Below are 25211 nucleotides of genomic sequence, written 5' to 3'. Positions count from 1 at the left end.
CAAGACATTCCCCTGCCTCCGCTATGCCGTCGCTTTTTGCGACCAACAGCCACGGCATAAAACGCACTCCAACACGTTCTGTACGCTCCCAATTCGATTCAATCCAGCATTTGTGCATGGCAGGGAGCTCTGCTGTCAGACAGCATTCTAAAACGTGCTCCGTGCATAGGTGACAGTGGTTTCACCTGTGCTCCTTTACCTCCAAAGTGACACCTCGACTACACGCTTCTGCAATCAAGTCCTGTGACACTCTAGGCACAACCAGCACTTCTATACTTCCGAAAGTAAACACGACGCGCACACGCATCTTGTTCTTCCTCCAGCTGGAACTTGGTCAAGGCCTTCACAGATGACCAACAAGGAGGAAGAGCACAGAGTCCCGGCTTAGCAGAGAAGGAGCTGTTTCTTTAGGTTTTGTTAAGATACCGAGGCTCGTGCTGGTCCCTACGCCTGTTCTGTGTTCCATGAAAGCGTGTCCATAAATACGGCTGTACACCCAGCAAGGAAGGCTGAGCACGAGGAACAGATGTGAAAGTAGAAAGGCATCAGTTGTCTACACATTACGCAGAGAGAAGTGAAGCTCTGAAACGATGCTCTCTCTCCTGTGTTTGTTTTCACAGTGTATCTTCTACTATTCAACTCCCAGTATCAAACAGAAAATGTTTAAAAATAATATATTTATGGAGGAGTAAAAACCACAGCTACCTCCAAGAGCTTCCTTAATTTTGAAAAATAAGTATTTTTGTATACTTCCTTCACATATCTTATACAAAAAAAAATCCTCGCGTTTTCTATTCTTGGCAAAATCAAATCCCTCCTATCCTTGCGCAATTCTGTGGGGTAACAGAGAGGAAAAAAAAAATAACCCCAACAAATATTTGGAAAAGGCATCTTCAGTACTACTAAGGCTGCTTAACAAAAACCTGGGTATCACGAAGGATACATGTAAAGCAACAAGCAGAGCTCATTTGACTGCTCTTTTGTACAAAACAAAACGCCGAAGGTATCCTAGTAGATTCACATACGATAAGATTTATTAAACAGTAAGGGAGAACTTTGTTCCCATTTAATATATTGGATGACCTAAGTGCAGGCAGCAGAAACCTTTCATAAAAGGAATATTACAAAGACATTGATTTCAAATGCAAAACAGCAGCCCCGGTACAAACGCGTTGGCTGCACTGTGCATGCTTTGTTATAACAGGTTACAGCAGCAGCTGCTCCAACGCAAACCTAAAACCTCAGCCCTGTATAATTGAACACTCGCTGCAGTGAAGGTAGGGCAAGTCTAAAATAAACACACCACAATACACCGCTTTAATATCATCTCTGCAAATCCTCTCTAATTTCTCCTCTCAAGAAAGCACTGCTGAGGTCACTTGGCTTCTGTCCCTTGCCCAAACTCTCAGCAATTCCAGTCCTAACAAAGTACTTTGGTGCACAGCGGAGGGGAGCTGGCTGGGAGCCTGCAGCCAACTCCCGCCTTAGCTCCTTGTCAGGGAAGGAAAGCATGGAGTGGTCACAAAGAGGGGGAAAATAAGGGGAAGAAAAATAATTACCAGGTAAAGGAGAAAGAAAAAAAGAGATTTTACAAATCCCAGTTAAGCGGCGGCTGCGCTCGGAGTAAGGCAAATCAAGCAGACCTACATGAAACAATCGTACAGCCACTTAGCAGCGCAGCCCCAAATCATAGCGGTGCCACATGTCACAGCCCTCCCTTGCCAGCTCCGTTCTCTGGGCTACATCTCAGACAGTAAATCCTGCCGGGAGAGGAAGAAAGGCACAGATATCCAGGAGGAGTTCTTCCTCAAGCCTTAGGTTACACATTTCAGGTGAGCATCATGCCAGGCAGATACGCTGGGACAAGAAGAAGAGTCACAGCTGCGCGGCGATGGAAATCTCTCTCCTCATCGGCTGTGCTCCCACCCGGCCCCACGGGTGACACCACCAGGCTCCCGGCTGCATGTCACCATGGTGCAGCCTCCCGTAAGGAGATTAGGGGGGCCAGCAGACGCGGCAAAGGTGACCTTTCCAGAAAGAAAGAAGTCCCTCCTCTTCTTTCCCTATCAAGACCCAGACAGTTAAAGAGAGCGAGAGCAAGGGAGGCATCTCCCCAGCATGCCTGCGCACAGCTCTGGGGACAGGGTGTGGGCACAGGCAGGCAGGCACAGCCATCGTACCCCGTGCCTCTGCAACCCGTCTCGCAGGCTACATCTTTCAGTAGCATCTAGTCTGCTTCACTGCTCTTCTAACGAGTTAGCTTTGCACGTCTTGTTGGGCTGCAGATCAGCTGGAGCACGGCTAGTTTCCTTGACTCACAGTCCTGGGGCAGAGGAAGGTCTATCTGTTTGAGCGATCCCTCGAAGTTACCGTATTTAAAACAGCACAATGAAACCATTAAGTGGCTTAGAATTGGCACTTTATCTTCCATAAACACCACGGCAGTGTCATAAAGTTGTTGGTTAGATGCAACCGCATGCATTTCCAAACGCAAGTACATGCACTTGTAAGCACCGTGGTATATATTTGATCTATTGATAGATCTGCAAAGCAAATCATTGACTTGTGCCTAAATCAGCAGCGTCCCAATCAATACAGGCAATAATTATCCAGAAATAATAGTCTTCTGCTGCTTTAAAACCTCATCTGATATTCTGAAGCTTTAAGTAACAAAGAAAGAAAATTGCTTGCTGGCTTTCCTTCTGCATAGATGCCACTAACTTTCCAACGTCCAGCAAAGGGGCTAGATTAACAGAATCTTTCCTGTATTAGGTACGAAGCTACTGATAAAACGCATATTGCTTGGAGTCTCTGTTAAGAGAGAGGTAATCCCAGAGAAGCAGATTACTGTAAACAGGAAGATCACACATGCAAAAGGTGGGGGAAGGGTTGTTTGTACAAATCTGTTTCTGTTAAACAGCTCCATTAACAACACCAATCCTGTTTTAAATTACAATTAACCACCGATGATCAATTTTTTTTCCTGCTGCTTTTTCTTTCTACTACTGCAGGCAAGAAAAAAGATTGTAAAGGAACAACATACAATACAAGCTCTGAGCAAATAGCTACCAGCAGCACCAAACAATTCTTAGACAGGTATTCTCCATAATTTCTTTCCCGTAGGAAAAGCAGGTGGAGGAACTTCTCACCTCTTTTCACATGTTTTGGAGCACTGATCTTCAGAGCTGCATAATTTCCTTCTAAATCAGAGCCCAGGCAAAGCCCCAAACCACTGGCCTGGCAGCATCACACCACTGCTACTGAAAAAGATCTCATCCACACCACCATCTTGCTGGCCCAGCCACAAGCTGAGCCTCTCTCCTTGCCCACCATAATTCAGTAATTTTCCACTACGGGAAGATTTCGGTTGTAAGCCGGGAACTAGCAACCTCTGTCTTTCAGTGGCTGCCCATGGCATACAGCTGCCTATTAGCCGACTTCTGTTATGTTCTACTATCTATAAGGCATGTAGGATAAAGGGTTAAAATCCTAATTGCTCTGGTTATGAAGCTCTCCTGCAGATTTTGACCTATTTAAAAGCCAACCTACAAAGCACAAAAGACTTTCAATTACTGTGCTTACCAGGGAGAGCACTATATTGCTTGGAAAACAAGCCTGTGGACATCAACAATCAAAAACATTAAAAAAAAAAGTCTAGAAATGAACAACCAAGGAACAGAATCCCATAATCTGTTTCTTTTAGCGAACTGGTATGAAGGCAAAGAACTCTGAAAAGCATTTTTTGTTCAGCCCAAGCACCCGGCTAAAGCCATGCCTTCACTGGTCTTACGCGAAACTGTACATCTGCATGCTTCAAATAATTCCAGCACAATACGCGTGTGTTGAGAGACACACCCCGAGATCAGAAAGCTGAATTCAATACTTAGCCACTCGCAAAGTCACAGGAGAGAGCTTGGACTGTAACGCAGTGAACTTTCTGCTCAGCGCTGGCCGACCTGGACCCTAACGTCGGCAACATCATCTGCAATACAGGTGCGCTCGAACCAGTGCTGCAGCATCAGGTTTCCCCATGCAAGTGTTCATTTTGCAGGCACCACACCCCACTTCATTTTCCAACTGCCAATTAGCAGAACATCCTATTACTTGGTCAACAATTCTACAAGTTTAACCAGTTTCATTATTAATTTTTCTTTCAAATCATAAACTTAGGGTAGCTTATTTAGATGCAAGTTCTACTCCGCTGCAATTAAACGCTGGCTTTTTCCGAGCATATTGCTTTAGCCTTCCGTTGAGATTCTGGTCCTTTCTTGCCAGGCCCTACCCAAAGCCTCATTGTCTGAATCCCGGTTTTGCAAAGCCCTTCCCTGCCTGCCTCCTCTCCCTACAGATCACAGCTTGTCTAACAGGCACCTCATACGGCGCAGCCAAACAGGCTGCTGAATTTCACAGTGGTAGCATTCCCCTCACCCTGCTGTAACCATGGACTCTTCTATTAATGTTTCAAATTCTTTTGTTTTGCTGGACCAGAGATGCTTAACTGATTCTGTTTCATTTCACTGCTAAGCAATGTATAGGTGAACACAATGTGGAAGAGCCCGGGATTTGCAGAAAAGCATCAGCCATGAAGAAGCGTGTTCTTATAAAGGGGTCAAGTGAGCGTGCAGGTGGGACAGAGGCATCTAACACCAAAGGTGAAAGTTTGTGACAACAGGCTTAACACTGAGAATCAGTTTTCAGTGAAAAACAAGCAACTGAATGAGGGTTGAAAAAAACCAGCTGAAAGAAATATGTTCACCAAAATAGGAGTGAGACGTCTCTCCGGAAACAAACCACTCCTCCCCTCTCCCCACACTCCAGTATGCAGATAGAAACAGATACGCTGAATGAATACAAGCTCCGAGTGAGTCAAGCCTTAATAACGCGTTGTGTAACAAAGATTTTTATCCTTACGTCTAAATCAAGATGAAAATCACCACCCTTTTTTTGAAAACCGGCGTTAAGTTAAAATGAATGAATATGAAACACACAGCGAGATTTGCTTCTATTATTTATACGGTCTGTGCTATTTTCATACTACAAAGAAATCAGAAGGAAGGAGCGAGAACTTACCGAAAGTAGAAAAAGCTGTCGTTGGAACAGCGATAGCGTTTCACCATGAACCCCAGAGCCATGGCTACCCGCTTCCCTGCAACCTGCCGGAACCCATTCTGAGCGAGCACACAGCGGATCCTGTGCTCGTCTACGACTATCTGATAATGCCATAAAATGACTTTTAGTAAAGCAGGAGGATTCCCACGTGGCACTAAATCCCAACAGGGCAAAACCCTCCCAGCTGTCTGCAGAGCTTTATTGCAGTCGCTGAGACCATATGCAGCCCGTCTCGACCATCTTCGCTCCCTCACCGTAAACAAAACTGAGGCGAGAACTGTTGGTCCACTTGGAAATACTCTCAAATTCCTGGCTGCAAACTGAAAAATACTGATTTGGTCCCTCCTTTCAAACGCAATTTTCCTTAAGTCTTTTCTCACGCTTTTTTCACATGTTTTATATATTACTGACACCGAGAAGATGTGAGAGACAAATATGTGGGTTGAAGAGCTCAAAGAATGCAGTGGGAAACAGGCTGGAAAAGCTGTAAAAGATGATGCGCTAACACGGTGCCAGATAGCCTCATGGTGAGAGCCAGGGATAACCTGGTGCGGTGCCGGACTGGCCACGTGTCTGAAAAGCTTCATTCACATCTGGCACCGGCCACAACGGAGCAGAGTCTAAATCTTCTCACGTTAGTGCCTTGTAAAGACAAACGTGGGTTTTCCAGTACAACAGACTACCCAGCAAACAAGCTGAGCCTGGAGTGACAGAAGCGACGGGAATTACGGATGAGAGGGTTTGGATTTCTACAGGATGCCTGGCTGCTGACCCACAGCAGGCTCATTTCTGGAGGGGCACCGCAGGTGTCTCCTCTCCCCATCCACTAACCTAGTCACACTGAAACAAAGCGAAGAGCCAAAAAAAGTAGGTTGGCCAACTTCTTTCTGCTGAAACAGAAAATCTGATTATGAAAAAAACCTGCAACTTATCTCCATCACTCCTTCCTACAACATTCCTGAATCCTTTCTATTTTAAACCAACTCCAAACAGACAGCTCCCACCCTCTGTCACCATCCAGCACGGCACGCAGTGTTACAGTATCCCAAATCTTGATGTGCACCGGGGTAACTAATCTTCCTTATTCCAGAATTTTTTAGGTATTTATCTATAAACATCTCCTGTTTCTTAACAGGATCCAAACACCCCAGAAGCATGAGAAAGCAACATGACAGCAGCCTCTATTTCCTTCTAATCCTTACAGGGTTTTGGTTTATAAAGCTGTATAATACTTTCTTTGAAGGCAGGGCTCTTGTATTTGTCAGAGCAAGAAAAAGTAGATGCTATCAGTTAACCTGGCCCTGAAAACCTGTATAACACCATGACATCACCTAGCATCACCTGCTTAAAATGGGAAAGGGCTGACTCACCAGCACAGGACAGGAAAGTTTCTACTGCAACCGATTAAGACTCATGCAGAAAGCAGGGAGAGCAGAAGGTGAGAGAACGGCAATTCCCTCTCATGAATTAAGAGTCAGCTGCTACGTGTTATCTTCTTTCAGGCAGAAACAGTTGTCACTGATTTGTCCCATTGGAAAAAATTCCAAACAACAGCAGAATTCTGAACACTAATCAATCTTTTTAGCCTCCTATTTCTTCCAGCCCATCTCCTCCCAGTACACTAATCTGTTCCTCATCTTCAGCGCTTCATTCCCACATGGTTTCCGAGTTGTTTTTCCTGCTGTTCTACCCACCAATTGCAATTTCAGGCACCCTTAGATACAGAGTGAAACATATGGGAGGAAAGGGAGAAATTATTGGCAAGTTTCCCTTTACAGTGGAACTGAACTTCCTTTATGGTTTTATTTATAAAATACCATTAGAAAAGTAGTAGCTTTAACCCTCAACTTTCAAAGTTGGTATATTCAATTGGTGTGCTGTCTGATTAGACCACAAATGCAAAGAGAACTCCATTAAACCGTCAATCTTGCCAACAAAAGTTAACTACAAGCTGGAGTGGTGCTGTTCTGCTTTCTTTCCAAAAATAACTTTGCAGCAATTTGTGATGCTCACCCGCAGCACAAGGCTGCAAACAGAGCTTGAGGTGAGGCTCATGTTTTTGAGCATCAACACTCATTTGTACAAAGATTTATCTCCAAATAAACTTAATCTCCGCTTGCTTTCCACATAGCTTGGCTACTCCCAAATGGTCCCCCCTGCCTCAAAACTGTGCCCTCTGTTTACTTCAGCAAACGTACCTCTGAAAGGAGGAAGATCACATGGGCTGGTATCAAAGATGCTTTGTTCCATTAGTAGCAAGTGATGGCATCAGGCCAAAAAAAACCCGCAACAGTGTCCCATCTCATGCCCTGATGATGCAAGATGCACTGCTATAAGGCTGGCAGTGTAGAAGGCCTAAGGAGGAGGGTGACCAGATGGAAAGTAAAGAGCAACCACAGGTTTGTCCCTGTCTAACATCCTGCACGTCGCTGCCTTCCCAGGGCTCTGTCCCCCAACCCTCTGCATGAACTCTGCCACCGGGACTTCTCAGCTCATTTGCATCTGGATCCTCCTTTTTAAATCCATGCCAAGCAGACTTAAGAGGACTGACAGAACAGACCAGCTACGCCTAATGCCATCACCACATGCAATGGATTTCATGCTTTGCAAGTCATCAGAGAAAATCCACGTTTCATTCAAGTCTAGTTGACAGTTTGTGCCCACACTGGCAGGGAGCAGAGGGGGACCTGGTTTTAAAGAGAAGGTGGCTTTGCTGTGTATAATATCATGTCTTAAACCAAAGCTGCAGGGCTTAATTGTAGCTAAATTTACTGGCTTTCCCAGAATGACAGCATTTCCCTTGCACTGCAAAGGATGTATCATCAGTCCACATCCAGCATGAGTACCAAGGTAGGGAAAGACAAATACATTATTTACAGCAAAGAGATTTTTTGCATGACAAAACTTCAGGCAAAGCTGGTTACAAACAAGGGTAAAAACAACAGGTACTTTATCACATGCTGGCATTATTTAACACGCCTAGGCTCACTGAGTTGCTTTCCATAGCCACGTTGCAACTCCCCGAATATAGGGTTTTATAACAAAACTTAACTCAAAATAGACCGGGTGGACATTACTATGACTACAGGAGCAACATTATCCACATGGTTAGTCACGTTTGGTAGGCAGCAGTCTTTTCTGTAACTCGTGAGCTTAACAAGACCTCTAACATCCGAAGCCTTGCTATCTCCATGATTTCATGGTGCTGCCTTTCAGATGGGGAAGATAGTACAACTGATTGAAATAGCACAGCATGACAGATACAAATAATGAATTCAACTCAGCCAAAGGAGAAGGGAAAATGCACTAAACAATGCAAAAATCACAGAAGCCTGCCGTGGCCTTAAGTACGGGCAACCTATTTTTCACTCAGTCTAGTTCTCCTGCTGAGCTAGGTACATGCTCTGTGGCATGTAACAGAGTAATGTTTAATAAAAACAATTAAGAGACTTCACAAATAGTTAGGAAAAACTGCGTGTGAGAGCTTTTGCTTGCCTCATATACAATCCATTCCCAGCCTGAATCGCCAGCCAAAAACTAAACAAGCAAGAATATACCAAATGGAGCACTAAGATGGTCTGAAGTTACCGTGATTTCCAGTTTCCTGAAGAACAGACCATCTGTTCATTGTAGTAACACTGCAGTAACTACACAATTGACTGACAACAGCAAGGATTCTTAACGAGTCTGAACTGCACTGCAGATCTCTGGGCTTCGCCAGTGCTAGCTGAACTGATCTGCTCACACCAGCACAATTCCTCCTATTCGGCCACTGCACTGATCTGCAGATTAAGTACTGCATATATCAAGGCAAGTTTCTCTAAAGCTGATCAATCCAACGGTTTTGTATCATGAAATTTAAAGTCTGCGGCTTATTTGAAACAGATGCAGAAAAAGGTATTGGATTCCATACGCTTAACCTGAACTTTTCGTCAGGTGTTAAGAGCAGTAAAAGTTTCCAGTCCTGTGTCAGCAGTAGACTCTAAATAACTTCTAGTATAATAAAGTCGGCCCAGAAAACTACCCATGTGCTTGTAAATTTGCCAAGTAGCTCTGGATGAAGAGAGATTGTTTGGGAGATGCATTGAACCTTACCTGTCATCCGCACTGCGGAGAGATGGGAGACGAAAACTTGTGTTCCTGTCCAACTTTGACTGACTCTTTGTCCTCTTGATGGACCCTTTCAGACGTTTACTGAAGAAGCCCTAAAATGAGAAGTTGCAGAAGTGAAACAGGGAAACTGATGCCAGTAATAAATCAATCAATGCACTGTCATCAAGCCCAAACTCAGCAGCGATTCCTGCCGACAACAATTACAGAACGTGCTGTACTGGGATTCCCCTGAGCAGGAAGAAAGGCAGGGCTAGATTGTCAATGACAGTTCCAGTATGTGATAAATTCAGATCGCAATAATTAGCACTACTGACATTACAAGTGCACTTCAATGAATTCCAGCTATTATACAAGACACCCAAACCCCCGCAATTATCATTTAAGAATTAGATGTCAGCATTTGTTCCCACTTCCCCTTTACAGGCCATGTTTTTAATTCTTGGTCATATTAAGGGTACAAGATGTCTTTTATTATGAGCATCTATTGCAACCACAGTTGCACCCAGATTTCCCTTTTTGATTTAGATATAGCTTGCTAAGTCTTACAATAATTGTAATTTCAATAGCCTCACTACCCAAAACTGAAAATTTTAAAAGATTTCACATGCTAGTGACTTCACATACCTGTTCTGGTCTTGCTTTGAAGCAAAGCTTAACTCAAAAAGCTACTTATGATCTAAAAATACTGAATCTTCAAGTCATCTGCCCTCTGAACTACAATTGTTCATCAAACAATCGCAGACCAAAGCCACGTTAGTCGGAGGGGGCCTCTGGGGATTACCTAGCCAGCCTCCTGCTTGATGTGGGCATCTGCCAACAGCTGGTCAGCCTAACTCTGACTTCGTCTAGTTCAGTCTCAAAAAACCTCTGGTGCCGGAGATTTTGCCACCTCTCTGGGTAACTCAGTCCAGTGCTGCACAACCTTTCCAGTGAGGTGGGGGAAAAAAAAATAAAAAAAAAAAAAGAAGTCCTTGTGTTCAATAAAAACTTCCCAAGCAGCAATCTTCAGCTGCTGCCTCATTACAGCATCTGCCACTGTGGGAAAAAGTTTGGCTCTGTCACCTTCGTAATTCCCCTCTCCGTTGCAGCAGGCTGCCTTATATCATCCCTTAGCAGCTTCTTTCCCCGATAAACAAGTCCTCAACCTCTCCTGATAGTTCTCTCTTTGTCGATAGCAAGAGCTACTGCTGCGTTACCAGTAGTGAAACACAAATACACCTGACCACTGAGATACAAGGGCTGTGTGCATCTGTACATGTGGGGGAACACGGAAATATTTCAGCACCTGCACATTTTGATTTCCTTCTATAGCCCTTTAAGTTACTTTGAGCATAATACACATTTTAAACAAACCAGACATACATGCACATACATTCTTTAGCATAATCAAACACAGAGGTTCTTAATCCAACAGGGATTAAGCAACATTTTACTGGCTGAATGAGTTCTGCTCCTTCACGCAGAAGAGCTGCACCGGAGCCACCGCACACTGTGGGCTGCTGCCGGGAGACTCAGCAAACGCACCTGAGCGAAACCATGTTTGTTAAGAATATTACACACTGGTTATAGATTGGTAGAATCTGCTTAAAACGAATGCTCTTTTGGTGTGGGTTGAACCAGCAGGTTGCTTTAGTAAGGGTCTAGTAACAGCTATATCCAGCTGGGGCCAGCCCTCTCCCCCATCACCCGTGTTTTGCTAGGATAGCAGTCAAGTACAGCTGATTTCCAACACATCTGCAAGGCAAACCTCCACAAACTGCATTTGGGACAGGTGACAGATGCTGCCCACAGCTGCCTCCTGTAATACAGACATCAGCAAATTGGAGACATACAAGGTCTCCTGTTCTTTCCTGTGCAGGACACTGACAAAACAAGAGTGTTTTATTGGCTCCAGGTGACTCAGCCAGGCTGAAGTGTGTGACACTGTTCATCTCAGACTCCTAAGAATTAGGCCACCACAACAAAAGATGACTTCATCTGTAATCTTTTAGTCTGAAAAATCTCACATCTCTTTCACCTCTTCAGGAAGAAAATGTGGTTGATGGACGATTGGACAGGGTGCTACGTGATTCCTCTAGGCTTCATTTCCCCCAGAAGGCTGGACCAGGCGACCTTTTGAGGTCCCTTCCAACCCCAGCTGCTCTATGATTCTCCAGTACTCAAAGGAAAGGGCTATCACCCTCTTCTCATCAGTGCATGATGCCAGGTTAATTGCTGGAAAAGAAGTTGTTTCCAAACAGCAAAGCCTGCATTTGGTCAGGTTCAAGACACATACAGTGCAAGCATCCCTAACCAATTTTCCAGTCCCATATGTGCCTTTATCTCCCCATACTTTCAGTGTTCCTTTTGCAACAAAATGTATTCTCTTCCCTTTAAACAAGCACACCCTTCAACCCCCCCCTCTGCCTTTACTCATTCTGTTATTCTTCATCCCTTTACATTCAGTTTGTCCCTCCTTTCCTATACAATTCAATCCTGTATCCTAATCCTTCTTGAAACTGCACAGTTCCCCTCTCTGTACACACTGGTAGGTGGGTTCTCTCCCTCCTCACGCTTGTTCTCACTCTGGTTCTTTCCACAAATGACCAAGCGAGTCCTGCTCAGCTGTCACTTGTTAAAATCCCACCAAACCCACAGTTCCTCAGCCCCCCGCCACGTGACACCTTCAGCAAATGCAGCATGATGGCCCGGCTCCTCTCTTGCACGGAGATCTGGATGGTGATGCACTACTGAAAGCCTACCCATATCCAATACTGACTGTAGGATCCTTCCAGCACATGCAGATCATCCTCTCCCAAGTACCTATGTAGGAAACAACGTGCTCACACACACCAGAGCCTGCCACGTGCCTGTCCGGGCAGCACAGAAATTGGGATGCCCTGCGGGATGGTGCTGCAGGGGACAAAGGAAGAGGGAATCTGTTTGCTGCATCTGAAGGCAGTGCTGCATTTAAGGCTGCCCTTCAATTCCTGAGGCTTGCAGCCAGCTGGCTCCTCAGGGGTGAAAGCTGCTATGTTCTTCTGAAATAGGAAACAGAAGCGGAAAAGGTATCTTTTTCTAGATATCTAGATACTGCAAAAAAAGCCCACAAATCTACATAGCGTGCTGGGTGAAAAGGTACTGTCAAAAGGGAAGACGTGTTTTTAGCTGTGTGCGCCACTCAAACTGTACTGGTATTCCTGCACTTTTCTTGGTCTTGGTATTGAAAAAGTGCCTTTGAAAGAACCCTGTAATCAATAGATGCTCTTGGGCTTCTCTTGGGGCCATTGCTGGAATTCAAGCAGAGAATGTATAGCACTTTCAAAGGCACTTTCATATATTCTGACCTCTCAGCATAAAAAGTAACAAACCCAACTACAGGGATTCAGATCTGGTGGACCCTGGCTTCGTTCCAGTACCTCTCAGGCTACTCAAATTGCAAACACGAAATAACATGGTTTTCTCCCCTTAAGGGCAAATAAGACAAAGGTGACCCAATTCAGCAAGGGTCCAAAAGTATTTATATTGAGTCATTCCAAATCCCACTCAGAGAGGGACCGTGAATATTCATTTCTGTGCGCATGCACAATTTTAAATTGGCATTGCTTTAACATTAGTGAAACACGTTCTTGGTTTAAATGAATATAATCTACTCCCTTATGAAATAAATATACTATCTGGGGTTGAATACGGCTATCCAGAGTCAACTATACCAAAAAAACCTGAAAAATTAAGGAAAAAATATACCTAAGGATAAAAATTATTCCAAGAGAGTACTTATTGGTCATCCTCAGAAGACTTGAAAATGTTTGCAATATTTGCTCTCTCCACCTTGCTGGCAGTTCATGCGGGGCCAGTGCTTACAGATGGACAACCTGGGAGCAGCATGAAAAATTCATGTGTGCCAGAACTGAGCAGTTTTTCGACTTCCATTTGCCAAAGGAAATGCTTTTAAATACTGAATGCAGATATAAAAAAGATGTAGTGATGAAAAATGGGCAACAAAACCATGTAACTGGAAGTTTTATTTCCTTTTCTTCTACAGAGAAGAAATCCCTGCCAATGCCGTTCAAAGGACAAAAGCACCCTTACTTCTTTTCCTGTTGTCTAGGTATTTCTCTTAAGGACCTATTTCAACACAAAATACACTGCTGTTTGATTCCAACACCTAAATGAAATGAAGTGCCTGAGCTTTACGAATCATCACGGAATATTTTCAAGAACAGTGTGCTTTTTACTGCTTAAGCAAACACCCTCAGACAGAAAGATATAAACTTATTACCCAAACTGGCAGAAGACGACTAAGTTCTTAATAAAAAAGTACAACATATTTGGGTAGGATAAATTATTTAGCTAGGATGAAACCTGAAAAGATCAGTACAGTGTAAAAGCAGTATTTTAAGAGGAGTCCAGCGAGAGAATAACTGTAAAAAAAATGTGCCTTAATCCTTCAAGAGACAGACTCGATGGTCCACACCTAATGGGTTAAAGCTCAGTATAAATTCCCCTCAGAACCACAGGTTGAGGTGAACAGGGATGGAAGAGAAAGCCAGGGAAGAGAGCAAGCGAGAGCGCAGAAGCGTGTACTCAGCCGGGCGTGTGGAGTAGGTTCAGAGCAGGTTCATCATCTCAGCCAAAAGCATCAAACACTGGGGTAAGAAATCCCAAGGATACAACATCTAAAAATAATTCGATCCCACTGAGAATTCTACTCATCTCATTTGTAAGTTAAGCAACTCAAACTCTCTCCCTCTGCCAAGAAGAAATCGCCACAGGAGACGCGATAAATTCGGCAGGCGTCTGTAACCCCCCTCCACAGCTGCGCGGGGAAGGTACAGAAACGCCAGCCCCCAGGTATTTTAAACTCAGGGATGGCCCTTGTTCAGGGCAGCTTCGGCTTTAGGGAATGCTGACTCCTTGCCAAAGATTACAACTGTGTGACTGTCCTCAACCTCAGCAAAGCGGCACATGAACCTCCCGACAAATGCAAAGACAGCCCAAACATCAACTGCTCGACTCTTCAACTATCGCTCCCCTACAGATGCACCGATTCTTCACTCTGGAGAGAACAGCCCATGCATAATAAATAATGATTGTCTTTGCTGTTTTGAAAGCGAAAGGTTAATTCAGCCATGAACTAATAAAACTATATATAACCGTAACACAAATTATCCATTGACAGAATGCAACGATATTAGTGGCAGTTTCAAACCAGGGGAAAAGGGGTGACAGTGAAAGGTCCATCTTACATACAGGGCTGTGGTTTGCAGCACTGCTACCTACATTATGTATTTCTGGGGAAAAACACATTGCCTTTTGGAGGCTTGCAACGCATCTTGAACAGCTATAATTCCAGATGAGGAGCACTAATGTATTATTAATAACAGCAGGTGGGTAACTTCATTTACAGAGTGGTGAGACTTGTTCTCTCCGAGGGGAAGGACTGGGTGGGTACAAAGATAATGCTCAAGTGGCCACGGACGACCGCAGAACTGCCTCCCAACTACTGCGCGTTGTTGGTACACGAAGCATTTTATTTCTTAAGTTGCTCACAGGCAGCTATCAAGAAAAAAAAAAAAAAAAATATCATAGCCAAGTGGAAATGCTCTTCTGTGCCAGTAACGTTGTAAAGCTACGGGAAGCAAAGAAGCAGGGGAAGATAGCCAGGTCATAAAATTGAAAGATAGAACTAGCAGGATATTCCAGGGATTAGGAGCAAACATGGTGAAGTTTACTATCCCCTGCAGAACAACAACAAAATTCCAGTGTAACTAGCAAAGAGGTGGAGAAGTTTGCTGATGAGCCCAGTAACGGTCATTATTAAAGTATTAGCAGTGACTACCTTTGAAAAGGCTCTCAGCCACTCACGCAGTAGAAAAGCAGATGAAAACAACCTTACGTACACCTTGGTGGCAATGTAAAGAACAAGGCAGTGACTTACAACAGTCAAATTCCACCATCAACTCATCCAAATAGCGTGGCACTATGTCACTGAAGAGGTGGTTTATGCACCGGCAGAGCACAATAAAAAACATGTTTGAATGTATAAACAAAGGATAAAGCACAATAAAAGTCAAGTGGTATTATGTAAGTCTGCCACAGCTTTCACGCTAATGCACCACACTCTACTGATCTTTTCATCTCAGCAAGAAAACTAGAACAAAACTAAAACTCCAGAAGTATAAACTGATTAAAAGCAGACAAGAGGGGGGATTTACAAATGATATGCTTTAAAGACCGACTATTTATTTTAGAAACAAAAGCAAGAAGGGATTATAGATGAATAAAACAAATAGCATGGAAATTAACTAAGCTCCTCATGCACCCTGTTACATAAGAAACCCAAGGGGCAATTTAACATGAGAGGCAGCACATTTCCCTGATTGTCAGGAGACCTTTTCTAACGCTATCTATAAATCAGTCCCTAGAATTCTCCACCGCAAGATATTATACAGACAAATTTTTTCAGCAAGATTAAAAAAGGATTATGTGTTTATATAAGGAAGAATAACATATGTAGCTGCATTAGTCAGGTTTAAAAATAACAAGCGTGAGCAATAATCATGCTTCAGGACACAAGCTGATCAACAGCAAGGATCAGGAAGATATTTTTCTCCTGATGGGACAGCACTGCAGATTTGGCCAGATAACAATTTCAACTTTCCAATGAAAAATTGTCTACAGCCACAGGAGGGAAGCAGGAGAGGATGAACAAGTTGAAGAACAGTAATAAGAAAACCAAGGAAATGGAAAGGACACCAGAACAGGGATACACTGATGATACATCTATTAATAAAATGGATCATAAGATTGCACGTACTCTGCATGATATGTAGTCAAAAGCACTAAAGGAATCAAATTTCCAAGTCACTGGGAATCATACTAAAATATTCATGAAGAAACAAGAGCTACCCGATAGCTGGGGAGAGCTACCTCAGCTTTTCAGATCACAATCCAGCAAGGTGTCCAGCACGGATGCGACTGGGAGCACTGAGGCCACCCACCTCCACAGGGGCTGTCCAGGCACCAGCACAGGAAAAGAGCATCCTGAAAAGCCCCTATCCAGGAATTAAGGAAGAAAGGTCAGAAGCCTGTCTAGAGAAGAACAAAACAAGGGTGGCAAACAATATTCTGAGACATGGGCCACCTGAGTCTATCAGAGTGTTCAAGCAAGCCACAGTTACCGGCTGAAGTCCGTGGAGAAGCGATGGCCTCCAGCCTACCTCACCCCGACTCCAGCGGCTGCATTTTTGCCTTTCCCTCACGTCAGGAAAGAGGCAGTTAATTTTCATGACCCTGGCTCTTTAGTGCCCTGGCACGCAGCCAGTAAGCAGCTCAACACTTCAGAGTACCTTTTGATAATACACCACACGCACTAATTAGAAAAATTAATGGAAACAAGCTTTGCCAAAGCTAGTAACACAAACCTGAGAACTAGCTGCAGGAATATCTAAAAAGAGTAATTACAACAAGTGATAAGGTATCAAGGCAGAAGAAAAGGTCCAATGGGATGCGGTAGGGATAGTGGCATGACTGCTTCTGTTTAACATCTTTGTTAATGATCTGGAAGAAAAGTTAAACAGCACATTAATTACACTGAGCTATATTAAATTAGGAGGTGAAGTGAGGGCCAGGGAGGACAGAGAAATAACACAAAGGGTTGTGAGCAATTAGAAACTGATATCACACATTCCTGTGAACTTTAGTACCAGAACTCGGCGAATCAATTGAAGGGAATTAAAAACAGAAGAGCAAGAGAAGTGATAAAGGGGCCAGAAGGACTGATTTGCAGAGGATGCATTAATTAAACCCCTGCATAACTTGAGTAAGCCATGATTTGGAGGTGAAGAGTAGAGTGAGTCGGTACAAATTTAAATACTATTAAACCAAGGACAACTGGAATGTGACCACTTATTTTTGTTCAAAGCTATATGCATTCATAGTTCCCCTACATTAATCGCAGGGGAATTACATACTAAGTCAAGTTCACAGCAAACACGAGAAAAACGTTCCTGCTGTTGAGGTCCACCGGACGGTGTCACAGACTGGATATACCCATTGTCTGACTCCGTGCTGTAGTTTGATGTCATGACCAAATCCTCTTTGGCAGAAAGGTAGTGTGAAGTTTATAGAGCCTATGAGCTGTATTACTCCAGGAGAAAGATGCGGATGGGAACTTGGTGAGCATCCCGGAGATAGCCAAGCACCCATTTATGCCTTTGACACAAAACCTGCAGCATAAGAGCCAGCATACCTAAGTGAACACATCACAGGCAAATAATAAAAAAAAAATAAAGCAGATTCAAACAAACACGTTATGGTAAGAAAAGAGTGGAAAGCGGAAGGAAAAACATTAGTCTTACAATAGGGAGGCGAGATCTGAGCACAGCCAGTTTTTCATGAAGGATGCCGCGCTGCCTCACGCTAACGTAAATCAACAATTCCATCTCTGCATTGGCGCTGAAGCAGAATTAAAAATATGTACTTGTGTGCCGTCAGGTCACATGGCCAGGAAAGATCAGACTTGTCCTAACCTGGCAGCGCGATGGTAGCGGAGCAGTGCTCTGGAGAAGCAACAATCTTGCTGACTGCATAAAAGATGAGGCTGGGCAGCCGCGAGATCTCATCAAGCTTTGACCTTCACTTAGGCTGGCTGCATTGTCTTCTGTTCCATTTAGCAGTACTCTCAAAGAGCAAAGAGGCAGACAGTATTTCTATAGATCCAATTATACTCTTGACTAGAAACAAACCATGGAAGGCAATCTGTAAGTATCAGCCTTCCCATCAGGTGCACACAGGGCTCCTATAAAAATCATTTTATTTACTGCAAAGATTGTGTTCTGGCTTTCCTATCTCATTTGCACTTGTTTCTTTGCCTCTTTCTCATCCTTTTTTTTTTTTTTTTTTTCCCCCCCCCCTAATAGCCAGCAGACATAGATGAATCATTTATTATTTGTAATAACAACTCAGTAACTACCCTACCCCAAAGATGTAAAAATCAGAGAGCACAATCCAAGTCTGAAGACTGGTTTAGCAATTCCTCTCTACCCTGCCACTGCAGGAGGTTTGAAGATTTTGATCTTCTCATATTTACCCTCGTCCCTCAATTCCAATGGTGGAGCAACAACAGAATACGGCAGGGTGCAACAGTGCAACCGTAGGGAACGGGATGCGCTGAGACTGAGATGCTCTGCCAGGACAGAGTGTGTGTGGGAAGGGAAAAGCTGGTTCCTCGCCCACCTATGCGTCATGATGCCTACTTCTAGCCAGTTCCGTCTGCCTTCCTATTTGTTCAGTCAAATGCTCATTATTAAAAATATGACTTTTCCTATCTATGCGTATCTATAAACATCACACATCTGTCTGTATGTGAGAAGACACACTTAGACACTTCCTCATTTCAGTTTTCCTAATTTTCATGCCCTTCCACGCTCTCCCTCTATATTCCAGATACACCTGGAAATTGTCAAACGGCAATTAATGCAACTAAACCTAGGTGGAGGCTAACGTTTAACTGCAGACAAGAATATTTGGGGAAATGGGGAAGAAAAAGAAAGGACAAGCACCAAGAGCTCTTTGTACGCATGCCTTCTGCTATGCCATGTCAGCATTAGCAGAATCCACTTTATTCCCCTTGGTGGGAGATAACCAGAACACACACATTGTACATGCTGGTCCATGCGGTGGTTAGTCCTGAGAAAAGAGTATGTTTATAACCACTGAGATACTACTTTTCACACAATAGTAAGTTTAAACATTTGTCTTTTCCTCCAGTGCACATGCAGGAGGTAGGAAGGCAAATTTCCTGAATTTTACGCCTCAGCCCCTCAAAATAAATCCTTCACTGACCACTGCCACTGAAGAGGCTACTTAAAAATGTCTCGTCAAGGAAATGTTCGCTTAAGGGCCATTAGGCTGTTATGAATCAAAATTCCAGATGCTAAACAAATGCCAATTAGCAGTATTAAAAAAGCAGATGCCTTGTTCTGAGTAAGTACCACTGCCTGGTGTTTGAAAGGAAAAAAACCTGCACGGAACATGCTGGAAGCCACCGTCCTATTGAGAAGACAGCTTTTAAATAGCATTTCTGAGAGGCAAACTTAAAAAGCTGTAAAAGCAACTTATTATGAAAGTCTCAGCATAATTTTCCATCGGTATGGAAGAAGGTTAAGCCGTCCCCTGCCTTAAGCTGCTTTCTGTTAGAAATCCAAGCAGTGAGGAGGAGAGGTATGGCACAGAGTCAGGGCCACGGCAAGAATAACTGCGACAGCACGACACTGCAGCTGCCTAGAGCCCTCCAGCCTGCACCGTACGTGTCAGTGTCAGGAAAAATAAAAACACAGGTTGTCTTATTATTAGTCTCTTTTCTGTGTATGGATATGTGTGATACATATATATGTGTATGTATCATACATCCCTGTCAAATAAAGATGACCAAACACACATGTGTAAACCATTATAGGCACCTCTTACAACCTTCACCCAAAGCCCTTCTCAGACCACTGATCCCAGACCTCCTCCATGAGGTGCCCAAGTCACCCCACCTGCTTCTCAGAGCTGGGAAATTCTCAATTTAAATCAAAGGAAGAAACACCATTCCTCCCCACCTTATCACCCACCTCTTAGATGTACGCCCATCCACAAAGTTAACAGCGTATTTTATTTCGGTAGTTTTGGCTTGAGCTCATCTGTATTCTTAAGCGATCCGATTGCAGTTTGCTCTTTTAAACAGAGCAGAAGTTGGGACGTTTGAAAACGGGGTGATCTCAAACCCCCACCTGCACTGCAACCTGCTAAGGAGTAACAGCATACAAATGGCTTCTTCAGAGCAAAACCCCCAAAGCCTGGTGCCTGCGAGGAAGGCAGGAGGGTGCATTATGCTCCTGGGTATACAGGTGGCCAGGCGGACAAAGAAGTGCAATACCAGCCACGCGTGGCACAGATAGCTTCTAGGTTTTTTTGCTGGTTTATGCCCAAGAAGGGCAGCCGTATACTGCTTCCTCAGCCTATTTGCCAGAGTCCTCAAAGTCCTGAAATACACTGCCAGGGGAAACGAGAAACATTTTGCGAGGTTCTTGCTTTGAAAGGGAGCAGGAGCTAAGAAGTATTAAGAGGACTGTTAGAGAAGAACTAGAGAAACATCAAAACGTTACTTAAAAGATAGGATCAACATTAAAAAAAACTGTACAAAAATGAGGAACAGAGAAAAAAGGAGGCATATGAAATAAACAATACAGACAGTAATCAAACACTTCTGATCTGTCGCTTGCAGTTGTTAGACAAAGACTATGACAATGTATAAGAGGCTAGGGCAATTACTTACAGATGAAGACAAAGAAGACAGAGAATTTCTTACAAAGGAAGAGTCCTTAGCTAGGACTTTTGAAGGCTCTCAGAGTTCAGAAAGCCTCCTGGAACTGTGTGGACCATGGGCTCAGCATAAAAAGCTCAGAACTTGACATAACAGAATATTCTTGTGACAACTTCACGTGCAACTAGACCAAGACCCTTTCCCCCCACCAACTACCACCCAGAAAACAGGTCACTGAAGCAACAGAGGATAGATAGTTCACAGAATCGCGAAATAGCAGAGGTGGGAAGGCACCTCTGGAGATTGTCTAGTCAGACCCCCTGCTCAAAGCAGGGTAAGGGTAAACGAGAGCATGACGCTTAGGACACTGTGTCCAGTCTGCTTTGGAATGTATCTCCAAGGATGGAGACTCCACAACCTCTCCAGGCAACCCATCCTGTGTTTGATCACCCTCACAGTGAAAAAAGGGTTTTCTTCTGTTTGAACAGAATTTCAGGTATTTCAGATTGTGCTCACTGCCTCTCGTCCAGAGAGCCTGGCTCCGTCATCTTTATTCTCTTCCATCAGGTATTTATACACATTGCTAAGATTTCCCTTGGAGCTTTCTCTTCTCAAGGCTAAGCAATATATTCTGCTTTAACTGCTACTTCAGGTATTTTTTTGAACTAGAGGAAAATGTGATTCGTGGTATTTCAATAGACATTAGAAGTTCAAGTTTTATTCTGACAAGGAAGTCTTTACAGAAGAAAAATTCTTCACAATGAGGATAGTCAAACGTCAGAACAGGTTGTCTAGCAAAGCTGTGCAATCTGCATCCTTGGAGGTTTTCAACACCTGACTGGAGAACACCCTGAGCAATCTGATATAAATCGGTCCAGCTTTGAAGACAGGGTTACATCAGAGACTTTCAGAGCTCCCTTCCAATCTATATTATTCTATGACTTTGAAAAGTGACCAAGTGTGGAGACCCTGCACATCTAATTGCTTCCTCAGTCCCTTTTTCAATTCCAATAAATCACAAGTTTACTGGTTGCTTTAAACACCATATATTCTATACACTCTGACCAACCTCAATCCTTGTGTAATTTAAGTGGCTGTCATTAAACTCTTGGCGTTTTTTTATTTTATTTCTAAAATGACGCAATGTAGTATTTAATCAAATCCAAGTTTCACACACATTTGGATCTCAAGTGAGCTAGGAAGTGTACTTAACAGGGACAAGTGCTATCTAAAGCAAAGCAAGAACTTACACACTAAAGTACAGAAATGTACTCATGTCCATAGAAAATATACAAAAAACTCCAACGTTCACTAGACAATTCTTCTCCCGTTTTTCCTCAGGTTTTAAACTAGGCAGATGACTTGCCAAAAATAAAGAGGGGTATGAAAATACTTGTAATATTCAAGTTAGATATTTTAAACCACAAATATTGTTAAAAAATTACCGAGCACCTCATTTTAACTTGAAGCATTTGCCCTCAGTCTAATAATAGAAAGGCCTTTGTGCTCCTGGATACACTGACCGAAGAGTGACACAAGCAAGAAAATCCAGACCCCAGCTGAAATTGCCTCATGCAGACCCAAAGCCAACCAAATTAATGACAAAAGCTGAAGAGCTAAAGAGCAATTACACACCTGCACAAATTTCATCAGCTTCTGAATAAACTATAAAGCCATTTCAGTTTTCTATGTATTTCAATGGCACGAGGGAAAAAACCCCAACCAAGCTAAAGGAACTTTTTTCCCTAGTCAAAATTGAGTATGTAATGCAATCCTTGGCAGCAACTTCAAAAGTATTTATATAGGTCGCTGCCCACATTAACACTGGTGTTTCACTATTTGCAACTTTAAATCACAGCAATGAAAATAAGCAAGTTACGGATTTACCAGAAATCTCATTGATAATACATGACAGTTGATAACAATACCTCTTGGTCAACTGGAAATATTAACTAAATACCCTTCCAACCCCCCCAACCCCGCCGAGCTTAGTTGTACACTGTGATATTTTAATCTCCTCCTATTCAATTCAAAAAATTCCTCTTTTGCAGGAAAGGCACACTTACTGGCACTTTGAAAGGAGAAGTATTCGAAGCATCCATGGAGTTGGTTTTCTCAGAAGTGCTGGTCCCAGAGATGCTCCGTCTGCGAGGAGATCTCTCGGCTGGGACCTCTAAGGAAGAGAAGAAAAAGAAGGTGAATGGGTGCCGGGGGGTGGGGAATAATCAGGTTTTATGCTCTATAGGACAGACGCTGCAAAGTTTCAAGTGCATTACTAAACTGCTGAATGACACACACCTATTTTTCTGTCTTATTTACTTCCTAAATCACAATGGCATTTCCACTGACATTCAAGGTTGTGAATCTGACTTGACTCTAGGCAACAGGCAATTAAAATCAAAAAATGCTGGTAAAGATCAATACCCAAACATATTCAGTATTCTATTGCTGTTTGTGAGAGAGCATTTAGAGAACTTTTTTTTTTTCTTTTTTTTTTACATAAGCAATGCAGTAATTAACAGGTAACTAAAATCAAGACCCAGGGAAGCTAATTTTAGTCACAGCTGAATACAATTTGACAAAGGTCAAAGTTCAGTCTTATATGATCACACTGCTTGCTCAAACCACACTACCAGCAGAAGACATAACTGCCCGGGTAATATGACATATATCTCTCTGCAGATCAAAAAAAAAAAAAAAAATAGGTCAACTTCTCATTCTGGCAATATGACCTTACTAAGATACGACTTTGGCATCTTAAATCCATGCAGGCTGATGTGACTAGCACAAATATTCATCAAAGATGCACTTACATCTTTTTCTAGTGCAAACACTAGCATAATAGCATAATAAAGTATACACACTATTAAAAACCTCTACACATACACACATATGCTGCACATCCATGCATTTTTGTATCTAGCTAGAAACACATAGATATACATACAGATACCTTTATCGCAACTGCTGCCCATCTCCAGCTCAATAGCCAGACTTAAAGGAATCCAGCTTCACAAAACATCCCCCAACGCGGGGAGGGATAAAAAAAATCACTTCCTAGCAGAAAGTCCATTGTTATCTTTGGAATCTTAGAGAAAAGGAGTAAGCCGTGACTCCAGACAGTGACATTTTGACTCCTGGCGTTTTCCTTTCAAGAGACAGATGCAGCTTAAACTTCCATTTCTGGCCGCCTGGCCCTGGGGATCCGTGCTACTTCCACTTAAGAGAAAGCTGGGTCTCTGCGTTCCCCCTCCCTTCCCACAGCTTGCAGAGAGCGAGCGAGCGAGCGAGCAAAAAAGAAACACACAGGACTGCAGCTATTCAATCAATCGCTCCGACTGCACATCCTCATTAGTTACTTTCAGGCTATTAACAGACGCCCAACTGCCGGCTTCCCTCTGCTACAGAAAAATTTCACCGTATATCCTGATTCACAGCAGCAAAAAAGGTTTCCAGAGAAAGACAGCCAGCTGGTGCCATGAGAGTAGTGTTTTCCTCAAAATAACCGAAGAAAAAACGAGAAAAGCCTTCTTCGGGGATAACATTACTTGTGATGTCTTTGCATACCGGCTTTTGATTTCACCAGAGTTACAGTACGTGTCTCCCACGGATGCGTGAGGCACGACAAAATGGAGCATACTGAGCGAGAGGCTAAGAAATCTGGACCCTGCAGTATTAGTGTCTCACTCTGGAGATATTTATCTTTTAACAAACCAAGCCGCTAACGTTCAGCCTCTTCATCTGCTTGTAACCAGCCATAGCGAAAGAACCGCTAAGAGGGAAACAGCCTCCCAAACTGGGCAAACCAAGTCTAACGCACAATGTAGTTGCCACTGGGAAATGGGCAGGGCAGAGCGGCTCGCTGCCGACCCTGAGGGCGATGCACCAGTAAATCCCGGGCTGTCAGAGCTCGCCCTAACTGCCAGAGAGCAATACCACTTTGGGGGAGACTTCTCCTTCGGGCTGACGAGCAGCATCAGGCACTTTTACAGCTAAGGAGGCAGCGCCTGTTCCGGTGCCGGAGGGTAAGTCCCCGTCAGGGCACCTTTAGAGAACAAAGCGCTGGAGCGGGGCCAGTGCTAGACCAAGGTTTTTGAGTAACGGTCAGTCCCGCCATCTCAGGAGCCTTTGCAGAGGCCGCTGGTCTTATCTGAGGATGCTTTCTTTTATACCACCAGCCTCCTCCCCCTGCCTCTACAAAGGGAAACTTACTTTCTGCAGCACCTGTAAGTACTGCTCTCCCAGAGAGCTGTATTATGTTGGATTTAAGTGATCGCTTCTGCTGTTCTCACTGTAAATGCCATGAAAGCAAACAGCAGTGATATATTCACTTGGAACTGGGGATAAAAGCGAGCATCTTTTATTTTACATCGAATAGTAATGCGTAACGTAATAGGTTTGGCTTTCTCCACTCCTCGCACACAGGAAATCACATCAAAGCTGCTTCAGTCATTTAACACAGTCCGTTAACTTTGCTGAGTCATAAATGAAAACAGGAGCCTGAATTCCCCACTATTTCCAACAATAGGTTCTGCAGAAGGGGCAGTTTCGGAAAAAGTTTATGTTTAAACCACATGGAGTTGAAAAGCTACAACAAGGAACACGCCTGGCTCTCCTTGCCTTCCCTCTTCCCCCCACATCCACCCAGCAGCAATTCAGGTTCTCTGCAAACAAAACACTGCCATTCCGTCGATAAAAG

At 43.6% G+C, this 25211-nt stretch overlaps 1 protein-coding gene across 9 annotated transcripts in view; it reads right to left on the bottom strand.

Annotated features, from left to right (window-relative positions):
• RASAL2 (RAS protein activator like 2) overlaps positions 1–25211 on the bottom strand; it is a 187978-nt gene that overhangs the window by 33333 nt on the left and 129434 nt on the right. For 8 of the 9 annotated variants that reach the window (XM_055724688.1, XM_055724689.1, XM_055724690.1 and 5 more), the window contains exons 4-5: positions 22579–22685; positions 9205–9314 (exon numbers count right to left, since the gene is read on the bottom strand). In XM_055724688.1, coding sequence (XP_055580663.1) covers positions 9205–9314; positions 22579–22685 — 217 coding nt within the window. Of the gene's footprint in view, positions 1–5070; positions 5194–9204; positions 9315–22578; positions 22686–25211 lie in introns of those variants that run through there. The other variant, XM_055724692.1, reaches the window with a different exon arrangement.

Source organism: Falco cherrug, chromosome 12 (assembly GCF_023634085.1).
Source record: "Falco cherrug isolate bFalChe1 chromosome 12, bFalChe1.pri, whole genome shotgun sequence".
Taxonomy (NCBI): Eukaryota; Metazoa; Chordata; class Aves; order Falconiformes; family Falconidae; genus Falco; species Falco cherrug.
Note: the sequence above shows the minus strand (reverse complement) of the source record. Positions and strands in the feature narration are given on the sequence as shown.